Source organism: Bos mutus, chromosome 20 (assembly GCF_027580195.1).
Source record: "Bos mutus isolate GX-2022 chromosome 20, NWIPB_WYAK_1.1, whole genome shotgun sequence".
Classification (NCBI taxonomy): Eukaryota; Metazoa; Chordata; class Mammalia; order Artiodactyla; family Bovidae; genus Bos; species Bos mutus.
Window position 1 is genome coordinate 12,772,460 of NC_091636.1, and position 19,659 is coordinate 12,792,118.

The 19,659-nt window shown below is 37.4% G+C and overlaps 1 protein-coding gene across 3 annotated transcripts in view; it reads left to right on the plus strand.

Moving 5' to 3' along the window:
• NDUFS4 (NADH:ubiquinone oxidoreductase subunit S4) overlaps window positions 1-19,659 on the plus strand; it is a 115,772-nt gene that overhangs the window by 42,172 nt on the left and 53,941 nt on the right. Inside the window, exons 1-2 of one of the 3 annotated variants that reach the window (XM_070357486.1) lie at window positions 9,203-9,563; window positions 18,909-18,987. In XM_070357486.1, coding sequence (XP_070213587.1) covers window positions 9,352-9,563; window positions 18,909-18,987 — 291 coding nt within the window. In that variant the 5' untranslated portion in view covers window positions 9,203-9,351. Of the gene's footprint in view, window positions 1-9,202; window positions 9,564-18,908; window positions 18,988-19,659 lie in introns of those variants that run through there. The other 2 variants (XM_070357485.1, XM_005887366.2) reach the window with 2 other exon arrangements.

Below are 19,659 nucleotides of genomic sequence, written 5' to 3' on the forward strand. Positions count from 1 at the left end.
CCCATTGAATAATAACTCTCCATTATTCCTCCCACTAGGCCCTGGCACTCACCATTCTATTTTCTGTCTGTGCATTTGACTACTCGGATAATTTGTATCAATGGAACCATGCACCATTTGTCCTTCTCTGACTTATTTCACTTAGCATTTCTTCAGGTTTCATAATCCTGTTGTAGCGTATATCAGAACTTTCTTGCTTTTCAAGGCTGAATAGAAATTTTTTGTACATACATACCACATTACTTTTAATCCACCTATCCACCAGTGGACAGCTGATTTTTTTTTTACCCTTGTTGGCTACTGTCCATAATGCTTCTGTTAACATTTGGTGAACAAATACCAAGTTGTGTACCTGCTTTCAGTTATTTTGGATAAATATCCAAAGTAGAATTGTTGGATGATCTGGGAATTCTGTTTTGAATTTATTGAGGAATTATCATACTGTTTTCCATAACACCTGCACCATTTTACATTCTAACCGGTGGTTCCAGTTTCTCTGTATCCTTGCATACCCTTGCTCCTTCCCTTCCTCTGCTTTGTCATCCTAATGAGTATGATGTAGTATCTTTTGATTTTAATTTACATTTCCCTAATAATTAGTGACGTTGAACATCTTTTCATGTGCTTATTGGCCATTCGTATACCTCCTTTGGAGAAATGTCTATTTAAATCTTCTGTTCATTTTTGGATTGAGTTGGTGGTGGTTTTGTTGAGTTTAAGTAGTTTTCTTTATGTTCTGCATAAAGGTTGTCATATAAGTGATTTGTAAACGTTTTCTCCAGCCCAATTCTTTTTTTTCCCCACTAAATTAAATTCCATTGTGTGGCTCCACCACAGTTTACCAATTTACCTATTTAAGGACATTTGGACATTTCCAATTTTTGGCAATTATGAATAAAGCTGTGATAAACATTATTGTGCAGATTTTGTGTGGACACGTAGTTTCAGTTCATTTAGGTAAACCCTAGTAGCACAGTTGCTGACTGTATGTTGAGACTTTGTTTAGCTTTGTACAGATCTGCCAAACTATCTTCTAAAGTGATTATACCATTTTGCATTTCTAGCACTGTGAATGAGACTTCTTGCTCCACATGCTCATGGACTGTAACCCACCAGGCTCCTCTGTCCATGGAATTCTCTAAGCAATAATACAGGAATGGGTAGCCATTCCCTTCTTCCCAACCCAGAAATTGAACCTGGGTCTCCTGCCTTGCAGGCAGATTCTTTACCATTTGAGCCACCAGGGAAGCCCATTCCAATTCATGTATGTAGTAGCATCTCACTGTTACCTTAATTTTCAATTCCCAAATGAAATATGATTTTGAAACACCTTTCATATATCTTCTTTGGTGAGGTGTCTGTTCAGATCTTTTGTACACTTTAAAAAAAAAACTTTTTTTGGTTGCACTAGTCTTCGTTTCTGCAGGAACTTTCTCGTTGCAGCACGGGGGCTACTGCCTAATTGTGTGTGGCTTTCTCATGGTGGCGGCTGCTCTTGTTGGGGAGCACGGGCTCTCAGGCACCAACCCAAAGTCACCTAGACTTCTATGTTATGTTCTAGAAGTTTGGTAGTTTTGTTTCTTACATTCAGAGCTATGATCTGTTTTTGAATTAATTTTTGTAAAAGGTGTAAGGTTAGTATGTAGATTCATTCTTTTGCAGGAGCTGTGTTCTAGTTCCTCATGTTAAGTAGATTTTCTTTTTTCCCTTGGATTGCCTTTGCTTCTTTCCCAAAGATCAGTTGACTCTATTTGAGTAGTATATTTCTTGGCTGTCAATTGTGTGTCACTGATCTATTTGTCTGTTCTTTTGTCAGTGCTACATTGTCTTAATTACTGATGTGTACCGCCACTGTTCTTGCCTGGAGAATCCCAGGGACGGGGGAGCCTGGTGGGCTGCCGTCTATGGGGTCGCACAGAGTCAGACACGACTGAAGCGACTTGGGGCGGCAGCAGTGAGTCTGAAGTCAGTGTTAGTTCTCTGATTTTGTTATTCTTTCATCAGATCAGATCAGTCGCTCAGTCGTGTCCGACTCTTTGTGACCCCATGAATCGCAGCACACCAGGCCTCCCTGTCCATCACCAACTCCCGGAGTTCACTGAGACTCACATCCATCGAGTCAGTGATGCCATCCAGCCATCTCATCCTCTGTCGTCCCCTTCTCCTCCTGCCCCCAATCCCTCCCAGCATCAGAGTCTTTTCCAGTGAGTCAACTCTTTGCATGAGGTGGCCAAAGTACTGGAGTTGCAGCTTCAGCATTATTCCTTCCAAAGAAATCCCAGGGCTGATCTCCTTGCAGTCCAAGGGACTCTCGAGTCTTCTCCAACACCACAGTTCAAAAGCATCAATTCTTCGGTGCTCAGCTTTCTTCACAGTCCAACTCTCACATCCATACGTGACCACAGGAAAAACCATAGCCTTGACTAGATGAACCTTTGTTGGCAAGTAATGTCTCTGCTTTTGAATGTGCTATCTAGGTTGCTTATAACTTTCCTTCCAAGGAGTGTCTTTGAATTTCATGGGTGCAGTCACCATCTGTAGTGATTTTGGAGCACAGAAAAATAAAGTCTGACACTGTTTCCACTGTTTCCCCATCTATTTCCCATGAAGTGATGGGACCGGATGCCACGATCTTTGTTTTCTGAATGTTGAGCTTTAAGCCAACTTTTTCACTCTCCACTTTCCCTTTCATCAAGAGGCTTTTGAGTTCCTCTTCACTTTCTGCCATAAGGGTGGTGTCATCTGCATATCTGAGGTTATTGATATTTCTCCCGGCAATCTTGATTCCAGCTTGTGCTTCTTCCAGTCCAGCGTTTCTCATGATGTACTCTGCATATAAGTTAAATAAATAGGGTGGCAATATACAGCCTTGACGAACTCCTTTTCCTATTTGGAACCAGTCTGTTGTTCTATGTCCAGTTCTAACTGTTGCCTCCTGACCTGCATACAAATTTCTCAAGAGGCAGATCAGGTGGTCTGCTATTCCCATCTCTTTCAGAATTTTCCACAGTTGATTGTGATCCACACAGTCAAAGGCTTTGGCATAGTCCATAAAGCAGAAATAGATCTTTTTCTGGAACTCTCTTGCTTTTTCTATGATCCAGCAGATGTTGGCAATTTGATCTCTGGTTCCTCTGCCTTTTCTAAAACCAGCTTGAACATCAGGAAGTTCACGGTTCACATATTGCTGAAGCCTGGCTTGGAGAATTTTGAGCATTACTTTACTAGCGTGTGAGATGAGTGCAATTGTGCGGTAGTTTGAGCATTCTTTGGCATTGCGTTTCTTTGGGATTGGAATGAAAACTGACCTTTTCCAGTCCTGTGGCCACTGCTGAGTTTTCCAAATTTGTTGGCATATTGAGTGCAGCACTTTCACAGCATCATCTTTCAGGATTTGGAATAGCTCCACTGGAATTCCATCACCTCCACTAGCTTTGTCCATAGTGATGCTTTCTAAGGCCCACTTGACTTCATATTCCAGGATGTCTGGCTCTAGGTCAGTTATCACACCATCGTGATTATCTGGGTCGTGAAGATCTTTTTTGTACGGTTCTTCTGTGTATTCTTGCCATCTCTTCTTAATATCTTCTACTTCTCTTAGGTCCATGCCATTTCTGTCCTTTATCGAGCTCATCTTTGCATGAAATGTTCCTTTGGTATCTCTGATTTTCTTGAAGAGATCCCTAGTCTTTCCCATTCTGTTGTTTTCCTCTATTTCTTTGCATTGATTGCTGAAGAAGGCTTTCTTATCCCTTCTTGCTATTCTTTGGAACTCTGCATTCAGATGTTTATATCTTTCCTTTTCTCCTTTGCTTTTCGCTTCTCTTCTTTTCACAGCTATTTGTAAGGCCTTCCCAGACAGCCATTTTGCTTTTTTGCATTTCTTTTCTATGGGAATGGTCTTGATCCCTGTCTCCTGTACAGGGTCATGAACCTCATTCCATAGTTCATCAGGCACTCTGTCTAGGCCCTTAAATCTATTTCTCACTTCCACTGTATAATCATAAGGGATTTGATTTAGGTCATACCTGAATGGTCTAGTGGTTTTCCCTACTTTCTTCAATTTAAGTCTGAATTTGGCAATTTTGGATCTTTTGTCCTTCTATTTGAATTTGAAATCAGTTTGCTGATATCCACAAAATAACTTTTTGGAATCTTGATTTGGGTGTGATGGTCTATAGAGTAACTTGGGGAGGGCTGGCACCTTAACAATATTAAGTCAGGACGAGCATGGGTGAACATGGAATAGCCCCTTCATTTTATTAGATGTTTGTGATTTCCTTCATCAGAGTTTTCTAGTATTCTTCATATAGATGCTTTCTTAGACTTACTCCTAAATATTATTTATTTTTTTGGTGATAATGTAAATGATACTGTATGTTTTGCTGGTTATATGGTGGGTATATCAGTTTACATTCCCACCAACAGTGTTCCCTTTTCTCCACACCCTCTCCAGAACTCATTGCTTGTAGATTTTTTTGATGATGGTCATTCTTATTGGTGTAAGTTATTTCTCTAATAATTACTGATGTTGAGCATCTTTTCATGTGTTTGTTGTCCATATTCATGTATTCTTTAGAGAAATGTCTATTTAGGTCTTCTGCCTATTTAGGTCCTGTGCCATTTGTTGATTGGATTGTTTTTTTGATATTGAGGTACATGAGCTTTTGTATATTTTGGAGATTAATCCTTACGCTAGTTGCTTCATTTGCAAATACTTTTCTTTCACATTCTCAGGGTTGTCTTTTCACCTGGTTTATGGTTTCCTTTAGTGTTCAAGAGCTTTTGAGTGTAAATAGGTTTCATTGGTTTAATTTTGGTTTTATTTTCATTACTCTAGGAGGTGAGATTTATGTCAAAGAGTGTTCTGCCTGTTTTCATCTGAGAGTTTTATAATGTCTAGCCTTACATTTAGGTCTTTAATGCATTTTGAGGTTTTGGGCTTTTTTTTTTTTTTGTATGTGGCATTAGGGGGTGTTGTAGTTTCATCCTTAAAGAGATTTTCTAGCACCACATATTGGAAAAAAATGTCTGCGCTCTATATTCTTGCCTCCTTTGTCATAGATTAGTTCATAGGTGCATGGGTGTATCACTGGGCTTTCTATTCTGCTTCATTGATATGTATTTCCTTTTTTGTTCCAGTACCGTAGTGCTTTGATGATTGTAGGTTTTTAGTATAGTCTGAAGTCAGGGAGCCTGATTCTTCCGTTTTTCTTTTTTAAGATTGCTTTGGATGTTTGAGCCACCAAGGAATCCCCTTTTAACATATTGTTGGATTCAGTTTGCTGGTATTTTGTTGATGACTTTCTGCATCTAGGTTCATTGGTGATACTGTCCTGTAATTTTCTTTTTTTGTGATACTTTTGTTTGGTTTTGGTATCAGAGTAATGGTGGCTTCATAGAATGAGCTTAGGAGTATTCCTCCCTCTAATTTTTGGGATGAGTTTGAAAAGTTTAGCTCTTACTTAAATGTTGGATAGAATTCACCTGTGAAGCCATCTGGTCTTGGACTTTTGTTTTTTGGAAGACTTATTAACACCAGAGTTTCAGTTTGATTACTGGTCATTGCTCTGTTCATATTTTGTATTTCTCCATGGTTCAGTCTTAGAAGGTTATACTTTTTAAAGAATTTGTCTATTTTTGCCAGATTGTCCATTTCATTGGCATATAGTTGTTTGTGATAGTCTGTTATGATCCTTTGTATTTCTGCATTGTCCATCGTAACTTCTCCTTTTCCATTTCTAATTTTATTGGTTTGAATACTCTACCTTTTTTCCTTGATGGAAGCTAAATGTTTATCTGGTGGCTCAGATGGTAAAGAATCCTCCTGAAATGTATGAGACCTGGGTTCGATCCCTGGGTTCCAGATATTCCCCTGAAGATGGGAGCAGCTACCCATTCCAGTATTCTGGACTGGAGAATTCCATGGACAGAGAAACTCGGTGTGCTTGAGTCCATGGGTCACAGAGTTGGACATGACTGAGCAACTTTCATTTCACTTTGTTTATCTGGTTTATCTTCTCAAACAACCTGTTTTTAGTTTCACTGATCTTTGCTATTGTTTTCTTCATTTCTATTTCATGTATTTCTTGTCTAATCTATATGATTTCTTTTCCTTTAACTAACTTTGGTTTTATTTGTTCTTCTTTCTCTAGTTGCTTTAGGTGAAAAGTTAGGTTGTTTATTTGAGATTTTTCTTGTTTCTCGAGGAGGAATTGTATTGCTATAAATTTCCCTCTGAGATTTGCTTTTGCTGTGTCTCATAGGTTTTGGGTTGTTGTGTTTTCATTGTCATTTGTTTCTAAGTATTTTTAAAATTTCTTCTTTGATTTCTTCACTGTGATGTCTTTGTTATGTAGTAACGTATTGTTTAGCCTCCATGTTTGTGTTTTTTACAGTTTTTTTTTTCCCCTGTAATTAATTTCTAACCTCATAGCATTGTGGTCGCAAAAGATGCTTGATGAGATTGCAGTTTTCTATGTGATCTATCATGTGATAGATCTAAAATGTGATCTATCATAGAGAATGTTCCATGTGCACTTGAGAAAAAGTATATTTTGCTTTTCTTGGATGGAATGTCCTATAAATGTAAAGTCTGTTTAGTTTAATGTGTCGTTTAAGGGCTGTGTTTCCTTAGCAATTTTCTGTCTGGGTAATCTGTCTATTGGTACAAGTACACGAGTAGTGTTAGAGTGCCCTACTATTATTGTGTCACTGCTGACTCTCCCGTTCATGGCTGTTAGCATTTGCCTTATACACTGAAGTGCTGTGTTGGGCACATAAATATTTACGATTAATATCTTCTTGAAATGATCCTTAGATCGTTATGTAGTGTCTTTCATTGTCTCTTGAAATAGTCTTTATTTTAAAGTCTATTTTGTCTGATATGAGTATTTCTACTCCAGCTTTCTTTTGATTTCTGTTTGCATAGAACATATTTTTCATCCCCTCACTTTCAGTATATATGTCTTCTTAGATCTGAAGTGGGTCTTCTCTAGAGAGCAACTATACAAGCGTTAGTTTTGTATCCATTCAGCCAGTCAGTGTTGTTTGGTTGGATCACTTAATGCATTTCCATCTAAGGTAATTATTGATAATGTGTGTTACCATTACCATTTTCTTAATTTTGTTTTGAGTTTCTTTTTGTATGTTTTTTTCTTTTGTGTGTCTGTCTTCTCGTGTTTCTCACCTAGAGAAGTTCTTGTAGCATTTGTTGTAAAGCTGGTTTGGTAGTGCTGAATTCTCTTAGCTTTTGCTTGTCTGTAAAACTTTTGATTTCTCAGTTGAATTTGATTGAGATCCTTGCTGGGTAGAGTTATCTTGGTTGTTGGTTTTTCCCTATCATCACTTTAAATATATCCTGCCACTGCCTCTGGCCTGCAGAGTTTCTGCTGAAAAATCAGCTAATATATTTATGGGAATTCCCTTGTATGTTATTCGTTGCTTTTCTCTTTCTGCTTTTAATATTTTTTCTTTGAATTTAATTTTTTTGCTTGGACAAATATGTGTTGTGCTGTGTTTCTCCTTGGGTTTATCCTGTATGGGACTCTCTGTCCTTCTTGGACTTGGGTGAGCTATTTCCTTTCCTATACTCTTGTTATTCAGTCACTTGTCTGACTCTTTCCAGCTTTATGAACTACAGCATGCCAGGCCTCCTTTCCTTCACCACCTCCCTGAGTTTGCTCAGACTCGTCCGTTGAGTAAGTGATGCCATCCAACCATCTCATCCTCTGTCGTCCCCTCTCCTCCTGCCCTCAATCTTTCCCAGCATCAGGGTCTTTTCCAGTGAGTCAGCTCTTCATATCTGGTGGCCTAAGTATTGGAGCTTCAGCTCCAGTGAATGTTCAGGACTGATTTCCTTTAAGATTGACAGGTTGGATCTCCTTGCAGCCCAAGGGACTCTCAAGAGTCTTCTCCAGCACCACAGTTTGAAAACATCAGTTCTTCGGCACTCAGCCTTCTTTACTGTCCAACTGTCACTTTCGTACATGACTGCTGGTAACATGTTAGGGAAGTTTTCAACTAGAATGTCTTCAAATATTCTCTCAAACCCTTTCTTTTTTCATGGGACCTGTATAGTTTGACTGTTGTTACATTTCAGTCAGTTCAGTTCAGTTGCTCAGTCGTGTCCAACTCTTTGTGACCCCATGGACTGCAGAATGCCAGGCTTTCCTGTCCGTCACCAACTCCTGAAGCTTGCTTAAACTCATGTCCATCGAGTCAGTGATGCCGTCCAACCATCTTATTCTCTGTCGTCCCCTTCTCCTCCTACCTTCAGTCTTTCCCAGCATCAGAGTCTTTTCCAATGAGTCAACTCTTCGCATGAGATGGCCAAAGTACTGGAGTTTCAGCTTTAGCATCATTCCTTCCAAAGAACACCCAGGACTGATTTCCTTTAGGATGGACTGGTTGGATCTCCTTACAGTCCAAGGGACTCTCAAGAGCCTTCTCTAAAACCAGTTCAAAAGCATCAATTCTTTGACACTCAGCTTTCTTTATAGTCCAACTTTCACATCCATACATGACTACTGGAAACACCATAGCTTTGACTAGATGGACCTTTGTTGCAAAGTAATGTCTCTGCTTTTTAATATGCTGTCTAGGTTTGTCAGAGCTTTTCTTCCAAGCAGCAAGCATCTTTTAATTTCATGGCTGCAGTCACTGTCTGCAGTGATTTAGGAGCCCAAGAAAATGAAGTCTGTCACTGTTTCCATTGGTATATTTAATGTTGTCCTAAAAGTTTCTGAGACTATCCTCATTTCTTTTTGTTCTTTATTCTGCTCCACAGCAGTTATTTTCACCATTTTATCTTCTAACTCACTTATCTGTTCTTCTTCCTCAGTTATTCTGTTGTTGATTCCATCTAGTGTGTTTTCCACTTCAGTTGTGTTTATCACTGATTGTTTTTTAGTTCTGCTAGGTCTTTGTTAAACATTTCTTGTATCTTCTCAGTCTGTGCCTCCATTCTGAGTCTTTGAGTCATCTTTACTGTCATTACTGTGAATTATTTTCAAGTAGATTGCCTATTTTATCTTCGTTTATTTGGTCTTGTGGGTTTTTACCTTGCTCCTTCATCTGCAGCATATTTCTCTTTTGTATCATTTTGTTTAACTTACTTTGTTTATGATCTCCTTTCTATCAACTGCAGGCTCCTTTCCACTTGCTTCTGTTGTTTGCCCCTTCGTTGGTGAGGCTGGCCCAGGGGATTGTGTAGGCTTCCTGGTGGGAGGGACAGTAGTCTACACACTGGTGGGTGATGCTGAGTGTTCACCCTCTTGTGGGAAGGACTGCATCAGGTGGTATGGCTTGAGGTGTCTGTGAGCTTAGTATGCCTATAGGCATCCTCTCTTGATGAGAGGGGCTGTGTTACTGTCTTGCTGGTTGTTTGGTATGAGGTGTCCAGCACTTGGGCCTGCAGGCAGTTGGGTGTACCCAGGTCTTAGTGTTGAGATGGTTACCTGCCCTGGGGATATAAGAGGAGAAGCCTTCTGCAGGGACTGTTTCAAGGTGTTTCATGTCCACAAGTTCGGAGCTACGATTGGGAGGAACAGCCAATCATTCAGGTGAGAAGTTTCTTCAGATGTGATCTGGGGGCTTTGGTCTAGTCCACACCATAGCAGGTCTTTGAGGGCTTGAATGGAGAATCTGACAGAAATGTGTGCTTTGTGACAGAAGCTGTTGTTTAAGTTCATGTTGCTGTGGGAATAGCCTGTGGCCCAAACCCAGAATATAGGACAGAGCCCCAGTGGAAATGCCTGAGGTTTCTATTCATTGCTCTCTTCTATAGTTTTTTATAGTGGAAACTTAGGTGGTTAAATTTTTCTTTTTTTCTAATATATACATTCAGTGTTATAAATTTCTAAACACTGCATTTGGTGTATCCCACAAAATTTTGAAAGGTATTTTCATTTTGTTCAAAATATTTTAAAATTTCTCTTGAGAATTCCTCTTTTGACCCATAAGTTATTTAGAAATATGTTGTTTAGTCTCCAAATACAATTATCTCTTGAGTATCATGGAGGTTAGGGGTGCTTCTCTGTGAATTTGAAAATTCATGTATAATTTTGACTCCCTCCAAACTTGATATCTTACAGATAGCATACTATTGGCCAAAAGCCTTACTGATAACATGAATAGTTGATTAAGTTATTTTGTATGTTGTATATATGATATACTATATTCTTACAATAAAGTAAGCTAGAGAAAAGTAAATGTTGAGGAAATCATAAGGAAGAGAAAATGCATTTATAGTACATGTATGTACTTTAAAAAAAAATCTATGTGTAAGTGGACCTGTACAGGTCAAATGCGTGTTGTTAGAGGGTCAGCTGTAATTAGGGATTTTCTAGTTTTCTGTTACTGATTTCTAGTTTAATTCCATTGTTGACTGAGCATATACATGGTGTGTTTTTTATTTTTTTTAAATTTGTTAATGTGTATTATGGCCAAGAAGATGGTCTGTCTTTGTGACTGTTTTATGTATATTCCATGTATATATATTAATGTATATTCTGTTGTTGGATGAAGCATTCCATAAATGTCCATTAAATTCAGTTGATTGAATGGGCTTTTCAGTTCAACTGTATCCTTACTGATATTCTGCCTAGTGTCTGTGTCAAATTACTATTAAAAGAGTATTGAAGTCTCCAGCTATTCTAATGGATTTCTTTGTTTCTCCTCGCAGTTCTTTTAGTTTTTTCCTCACATATTTTGACATGCTCTAAAGGTGGCATATACACCTTTAGAACTGTTAATGTTTTCTTGAAGAATTGACTCCTTTATGATGATGTAATGCCCTTCTTTATTTGTGATAATGTTCTTTTTGCTGAAATTTGCTTGGAGATTAATATAGCTACAGAAGTAAGATTTGATTTCTGTAAGCATGGTGTGCATTTCTCCATCTCTTTTCTTTTTTGTTGTTGTTCATCTCTCTTAACCTCTGTGTCTGTATTTAAAATGGGGTTCTTTCAGGAAACATCACTGGGTCCCGGCTTTTTGTTTTCATTGCTTGACACATTTTCTCTTCCCGTTGGTGTAGTCTATTCTCATTTAACACATTGACTGGGGCATTATTGCAGAAACTAATGCCTGTGGCTGGTGATTTATTATGTAAGTGAATACTGAAACATCTCTGGTTAGTAATGTTGGGGTAACAAAAGACGTATTAATATGTCTCTGGTCAATAAGTTGTTAAGGTGATTAGCAACATAGTTGGCATTAACGTCTACTGTGTTCATACCCTGTGCTTTATTCCTCCAATTTAGGGGGTAATTTTTTTCTTGATTCCTGAGTCCTTTATATATTCTAGGTATTAGCCTTTTATCTACTCTGTGTACCGTACTTATTATCTCTGATTTTTCCTTTAATTTAGTCTGCAGTACCTTCTATTGTTCAGAAGTTATTTTGCTTTGTAGATATTCTACAGTTCATGGATAGCCTTTTTAAAAATTAATTATTTATTTTTGTCTGTGCTGGGTCTTTGCTGCGCATGGGCTTCCTTTAGTTGGGCAGACGAGGTCTGCTCTTCATTGTAGTGCACGTCTCATTGCAGTGGCTTCTCTTATTGTGGAACACAGGCTCTAGGTGTGTGGCCTCAGCAGTTACAGTTCACAGGCTCTAGGGCACAGGCTTAGTAAATTGTGTACAAGCTTAGTTGCTCTGTGGCATGTGGGATCTTCCTGGACCAGGGATCGAATCCATGTCTTTTGCATTGGCAGGTGGATTCTTAACCACTGGACCACCAAGAAAGTCCAGTGGATATTGTATTTTGATTTTTAAAATTCTTACATTTTATCCCAGTAATTTATACAAACAATACAGTGTGTGTATATATTACTCTATCTGGAATTCCTTGGTATATGATGTAACTATTTTATAAGAGGATTTAAATATTTTTCTTCCATGGAGGGATAGCTAGTTGTCTCAGTATCATCTACTGAATATTCTAGCTTTTCACCACAGATTTGAAATAGCACTTTTATTATATAATAAATTTACAGATCTAAGTAATTTGTTTCTGTACTTTGAGCTGTTTATTTGATCTATATGTGTGTGCCTGTGCTAACACCATGATATTTTAATTGCTGTAGCATATTAATTGGTAAGGCAAATCCTGCCTTACACAGGCATACCTTATTTTATTGTGCTTCACAGATACAGTAATTGAAGGTTTGTGGAAACCCTGCATTGATCAAGTCTGTCAGCACCATTTCCCAACAGCATTTGGTCACTTGTGTCTGTCACATTTTGGGAACTCTCACTTTATTTCAAACTCTTTCATTATTATCACCACCTTTTTTTAAAACAGTGATCACTGATCCTTGATTTACTATTTCAGAAAGATTGTGACTTGTTGAAGTCTCAGTTGATGCTTTGCATTTTTTAGCAATAAAGTATTTTTAAATTAAATAACAGTTTTTTTAAAAAAGATACAATGCTATTGCACACTTAATAGATTATAGTATAGTATAAATATAACTATTATATTCTTCAGCAAACCAAAACATTCGTGACTTTCTTTATTGCTATATTTCCTTTATTGCAGTAGTTTGAAAGTGAACCTGCAACATCTCTGAAATATGCCTCTGATTGTTTTTCAAAATTTTCTTGGCTGTTTTTGTGAATTACTTTCCCTCATGAGAATCATCTAACTTTATAAAAATTCTGTTAGAGGTTTCATAATCATTATGTTTAATTTGTAGATTAATAACTGACATCTTTATGGTAAACTAGCTTCCGTTATTTACAAGACGTGCCAAAAGTACAGCAACTCAATTCCTTTCTTTAAGGCATTCCAAACCAGTAAAGTTATTGCTTAATAACCAGTATAGCTCAATGATTTGGCCTTCATAAATATGAACTTTTCATATATTTGTTGTGTTTTGTAATATTATTACTGTCATCACCACAACATCTATATTTCTTATTCCCTTTGTTAAACTCATACATATTTATTTTGATATCCTGTTGGTATAAACTTAAGCATATTTCTTTCTCCTTTATGATTTCCATTATGCCCTTCAGGTTCTTTGTTACTACCCTCCAAAATTACCCTTGCCCACATTCTCCTCCTTATACTCTTCAGTTCCATTCCAAAGTTTGGTATGTGAGCATAATTAGTCTTATCCCTCTTACACAGATCTTTCCTTAGTCCGTTGGATGACTCTCAAAGAATTAGTTTAAGGTTTTAGCTTGGGTTGTACCCCCTGGCACAACAGCTGTTAGTTCCTGCTACAAGTTCTACCTGGCTCAGAAAAGCATAAGATATCTACTAGCAGGGTATTATAATTTTTACTTGATCAGTTGAACATTTTAAGATAATATTAATTGCTTAGGTGAAGATTAGACATTATTGGAATAAATTTAAACTAGAATTAAATACTTTATTTGTGCATATATTATAAATTATATTCTCTGTTGTTTCCACTGAATTTAACCAAGTCTTTTGTAGATCTTTGTCTTTCCTTTTACTCTGCATATTTTCCCAGAATATTAAATGATCTCTTGACCGCTGGTGTTTATTTTTCCAGTTAATAATTAGGTCTTTCTTGCTTCTGTCAGGTGAGTGCAGTATGATGAAGACAGTTTAAATTTTCTCCATAAGCTTGCTTAGGTGCTCAGTCATGTCTGACTCTGTGACCCTTTGTTGCCCACCAGGCTCCTCTGTCCTTGGGATTTTTCAGGCAAAAAGATTGCCTTTTAAAACAAACTAGAACTATGATCTGTTCCACTTAATAGAATAACACAGACTCATCATTAGGGAAAAAAAACAGAGCAACCAGTCTTCATGTTACAGATATACAAAAATGAAATTGAGATGCAGAGGGGTTAAATGATTTGTTCATAGACACAACAATAAGTAGGAAAATCAGAGTTAGAAATAATATCTTTTAATATCCATTTCCAGGATACCTCATTTTCTTTCAGGAAATTTATACAAAAAACTAGAATTGATTGTATACTCTAATAATTGATAACATCACAGCTGTCACAGTTTATCCTTTGAGCTCAGAATTTAGATTGACACTTAAGAAACTTGGAAATGTAAACAGGTCAGTTAACAAAAGGCTTCCCTGGTGGCTGAGAGGATAAAGCATCTGCCTGCAATGCAAGAGACCCGGGTTCTATCCCTGGGTCGGGAAGATCCCCTGGGAGAAGGAAATGGCAACCCACTCCAGTATTCTTGCCTGGAGAATCTCATGGACAGAGGAGCCTGGCGGGCTACAGTCCACAGGGTCGCAAAGAGTCGGACATGACTGAGCAACTTCACACACGCACAGTTAACAAAAGAAATGGGTAGATAACAAGGCAAGTTCATGGAGCAAATTAAATTTCTAAGTTTCTCAAAAATAAGTACAATACCAAAATAAAATTCCCATTTATTTACTAATCATTGCATATTAGTTATTTCTACATGTATACTTAGCTTCCTAGTGTTATGATACATGGTCAACTAAAATATGATTATTAATATTTGACAGTTTTTGCTTTTTGATTTTGCTAATAATGCTACTATGAATATTTATGTACAAGTATCTATTTGAGTCTTTGTTTTCAGTTATTTTGTGAATGTACCCATAAGTGGAATTGCTGGACCATATATTAATTCCGAGTTTAATTTTTTTAGAACCTGCCATGCTGTTTTCCACAGCAACTGCATTTTACATTCTTATTAGTAGTGCACAAGGGTTCTTATTTCTCCATATTCTACCAATACTTATTATTTTTTTTGTAACTATCCTCATGAGTATGAGGGCTTCCCTGGTGACTCTAGGTTCGATCCTTGGGTTGGGAAGATCCTCTGGAGAAGGGAATGGCAACCCACTCTGGTATTCTTGCCTTGTGAATTCAGTGGACATTGAAACCTGGCAGGCTACAGTCCATGGGGTTGCAAAGAATCACTTGCCACTGAGTGACTAATACTTTCACTAATGGTTATAATCTGATAGAGTGCCTGAAGAAACCATGGATGGAGGTTCATAATATTTTACAGGAAGTGGTGATCAAAACCATCTCCAAGAAAAAGAAATGCAAAAAGACAAAATGGTTGTCTGAGGAGGCCTTACAAATAGCTGAGAAAAGAGAAGCAAAATGCAAAGGAGAAGAGGAATGTATACCCATTTGAAGGCAGAGTTCCAAAGAATATCAAGTAGAGATAAGAAAGCCTTCTTAAGTGAACACTGCAAAGAAATAGAGAAAGCAATAGAATGGGAAAGACTAGAGATCTCTTCAAGAAAATTAGAGATACCAAGGAACCATTTCATGCAAAGATAGGCACAATAAAGGACAGAAACTGTATAGACCTAACAGAAGCAGAAGATATTAAGAAGAGGTGGCAAGAACACACAGAAGAACTATACAAAAAAGATTTTAATGACTTTGGATAACTATGATGGTGTGATCACTCACCTAGAGCCAGACACCCTGGAGTGTGAAGTCAAGGGGGCCTTAGAAAGCATCACTATGAACAAAGCTAGTGGAGGTGATGGAATTCCAGCTGAGCTATTTCAAATCCTGAAAGTTGATGCTGTGAAAGTGCTGTACTCAATATGCCAGCAAATTTGGAAAACTCAGCAGTGGCCACAGGACTGGAAAAGGTCAGTTTTCATTCCAATCCCAAAGAAAGGCAATGCCAAAGAATATTCAAACTAGTGCACAATTGTACTCACACCCTAGCTAGCAAAGTAATGCTCAAAATTCTCCAAGCTAGGCTTCAACAGTACATGAACCATGAACTTCCAGATGTTCAAGCTGGTTTTAGAAAAGGCAGAGGAACCAGAGATCAAATTTCCAACATCTGTTGGATCATAAAAAAGGCAAGAAAGTTCCAGAAAAACATCTACTTCTGCTTCATTGACTATGCTAAAGCCGTTGATTGTGTGGATCACAACAAACTGTGGAAAATTCTTAGATAGAATACCAGACCACCTTACCTGCCTCCTGAGAAACCTGTTATGCAGATCAAGAAGCAACAGTTAGAACTGGACATGAAACAGCAAACTGGTTCAAAATTGGGAAATTGAAGTGGCTCAGTTGTTTCCAACTCTTTGCAACCCCATGGACTGTATCCTGCCAGGCCCCTCCATCCTTGGGATTTTCCAGGCAAGAATACTGGAGTGGGTTGCCATTTACTTCTCCAGAGAATCTTCCTAACCCGGGGATTGAACCTGGGTCTCCCACGCTGCAGGCAGATTCTTTGCTGTCTGAGCCACCAGGGAAGCCCTATACATCAAAGCTGTATATTGTCACCCTGCTTATTTAATTTGTATGCAGAGTACATCATGTGAAATGCTGAGCTGGATGAAGCACAATCTGGGATCCAGATTGCCAGGAGAAATATCAATAACCTCAGATATGCAGATAACACCACCCTGATGGCAGAAAGTGAAGAGGAACTAAGGAGCTTCTTGATGAAGGTGAAAGAGGAGAGTGGAAAAAGCTAGCTTAGAACTCAACATTCAAAAAACAAAGATTTTGGCATTCAGTCCTACCACTTCATGGCAAATAGATGGGAAACAATGGAAATAGTGACAGACTTTGTTTTCTTGGGCTTCAGAATCACTGCACACGATGACTATAGCCATGAAATTAAAAGATGCTTGCCCCTTGAAAGAAAAACTATGACAAAACCTAGATAGTGTATTAAAAAGCAGAGACATCACTTTGCCAAGAAAAGTCTGTCTAGTCAAAGCTATAGTTTTTCCAGTAGTCATGTAAAGGTGTGAGAGTTGGATCATAAGGAAGGCTTGAGTGTTAGAAGAATTGATGCTTTCAAACTGTGGTGTTGGAGAAAACTCTTGAGAGGCCCTTGGACTGCAAGGAGATCAAACCAGTCAGTCCTAAAGAAAATCCACCCTGAATATTCATTGGAAGGACTGATGCTAAAGCTGAAGCCCCAATATTTTGGCCACCTGGCACAAAGTTTCAACTCACTGGAAAAGGCACTGATGCTGGGAATGATTGAAAGCAAGAGGAGAAGGGGTCAATAGAAGATGAGTTGGTTGGATGGCATCACCAATTCAATGGACATGAATTTGAGCAAATCCGGGAGATAGTGAAGGACAGGGAAGCCTTGCATGCTGCAGTCCATAGGGTCGCAGAGTCAGACACGACTTAGCGACTAAACAACAAATCCTTAAAGTATATATACTTTAGAAGTTTTTAAAAATTTATTTTGTGTTTTGACTAATTTACAATAAGATTTTATCATACAATTTAAAATTCTTTAAATCAGTCAAATCTACTGCACAGTTTAAAATTGCACAGCTCATGGATTATAGTTTTAATCTATCTAATTTGCACTACTTTGGTCTAATACTTCTGTTCATTAGAGGAACTATGTACTTTCATTTCCTTGTAATATAGCTACGTTTTCTAATACTTCTAATATTTCAGGTTTTCCTGAGTACCCTTTTCATTGCCTCTTTTTTTTTTTTCTTGCAGTATATGGATTTGGTTAAAAGTATTCAAAATGTAGTTATTGATCTTAGTGATTGCCAGAGTAAATAGATTTCAAAGGTGGTTAATTATACTTTGTTAGTATATTCTTTTTTGTGGATATATTTCTGAGCAGGGTATTTACAGTGGTAATGAATGGTATTAATTTGGGAAAATAATGAACCCTTTTTAGAAAATATGTTCATGAAATAAAACCCTCTGTATTATGAGTCATCTTTATGTTGTTAGTAAGTAGATTTTTTTTATAAAACCATGTAGCTATTGAAAATTAAACATTGGTGTGAAATTTTGCATCAATTATTGGTGGTTAGGTTATATCTTAAAACAGTTGGATATGACTTAGTGGCTGAACAGCAACATCAAAATTATGATGATGATTATATTGCATTAAGTTAAAGAATTGAATTTGAATACTGTATATTCAGCTGGTTTGAGTCAATTGTATATATTAACTTACTTTCAAAAAAGAAATCTACATAGGATGGCTTAATATTTTGCAAAATTTAAAAAAGTAAATTGCACATTGATGGCTATTACATTCACTGGTATAAACTACAATGTGTACATGAGATTTAAAAATCTGTGAGTGCTAGTAGTGTTAGTCGTTCAGTCATGTTCAACTCTGTGATCGCATGGACTGTAGCCCGCCAGGCTCCTCTGTCCATAGAATTTTCCAGGCAAGAATACTAGAGCAGGCTGCTATTTCCTCCTCCAGAGGATCTTCCCAACCCATGGATGGAACACACATTTCTTACATCTTCTGCATTGGTAGACAGGTTCTTTACCACTAGCGCCAGGCTTCTTTGGGTTGAGGGTGCAACCATACTAATGTAAAAGAGTTAGATTCTGTCCTGATTTTATTGCTGACTTAATGTTTCTATTTTAACTATTCAGACTTTCTTCAATTCTGTGAATGGGATCCAGGATTAAAACAATAATATTAAATGATCATACAAATCATTCCTATTTAAACTACTTTTGATTTGAAATTAGAGCAAAGAAACTTATTAATCCTGTGTTAATTGCACAGCCTTTTCTTTATTCCACTAAGAATTTGATTGAGATATTTGTTTCTTTCTGATGGCATCCTTTAGGAATTGGCCTTCCAGAAGGGTTGATATAGCTCTGCATTTTTCCTCTTCATAATGACAAACTAGCCAGTGTACATTTATAGAGAGCAGAACAGTTCTTGTTACTGGGGGCCTTCTATGACTGAGAGCCTATAGACTGCCGTGAAGTACAGCCTTTTGTGAACTGTCTAGTGAGACTCTGCCAGAATCTCAGCAGACAGAACTAATTGTGGAGAAAAAGGATTTTTTGTGCCCTCTTTCTTTCTGTTCTTTTTGTTTTATAAGACTGATAGTGTTAAAGTAGCTGGTTTATGTAAGATTTGTCTGCCTCTCTTTTCTCATTGCACGGATCATTTTTTAACTTAAAGTCTCACACTGCAGGTCGTTGAGCACTTCCACATGGAGGCTGGCACAGGACCAAACTCGAGACACGCAACTCATAACAGTTGATGAAAAATTGGTAAGAATTTTCTACTATACACTGCTAGGATTCTGCCTTCAGGGTTATTTTTGTACAACAGATTTTTCAGTATGGTGGTCAGGGTTCTTCTAGGATAGTGATTTCTTGACTGCATATAAATTTTAAGAAGAAATAATCATTACAAAAAGATAATTTGTGTTAAGCATTTTACACAAATATTAAGTCATACACAAACATATAATTAAAATTACAGAAGGCTTCCATTTTTGTGATGTTTATAAGTAGACACCAGAATTTTTTTTGGTTTTGTAATGAATATATTATTTGTGATTTTCTCACTTAAATTGTAAGACACACTAGTACCATCTAAAATTAAGTATATTGGGTTTTTCTGGAACCAATGATTGGTACTGTTGCTGTGCATATATATGTGTGTATACACACATACACATCCTATTTCTGCCTTATGTATGAGTGATTACAACTATCAGCAAATGAATAATGTTCTTCTGTTGATCAGTAGCAGATTGAATTTTGGTACTCACATAAAATTTTTCTGTATGTGGTGTTACTTTAGAGGCAACTTGTTATGTTTATATCGTACAACAGTATACATTTTGTAAAAAGGTTCTAAAACTTCTAGTAAAAACATGCAATCGTATAGATATACTTTTCATTCTATATTCGGTTTACAATGATCAGATATATGGG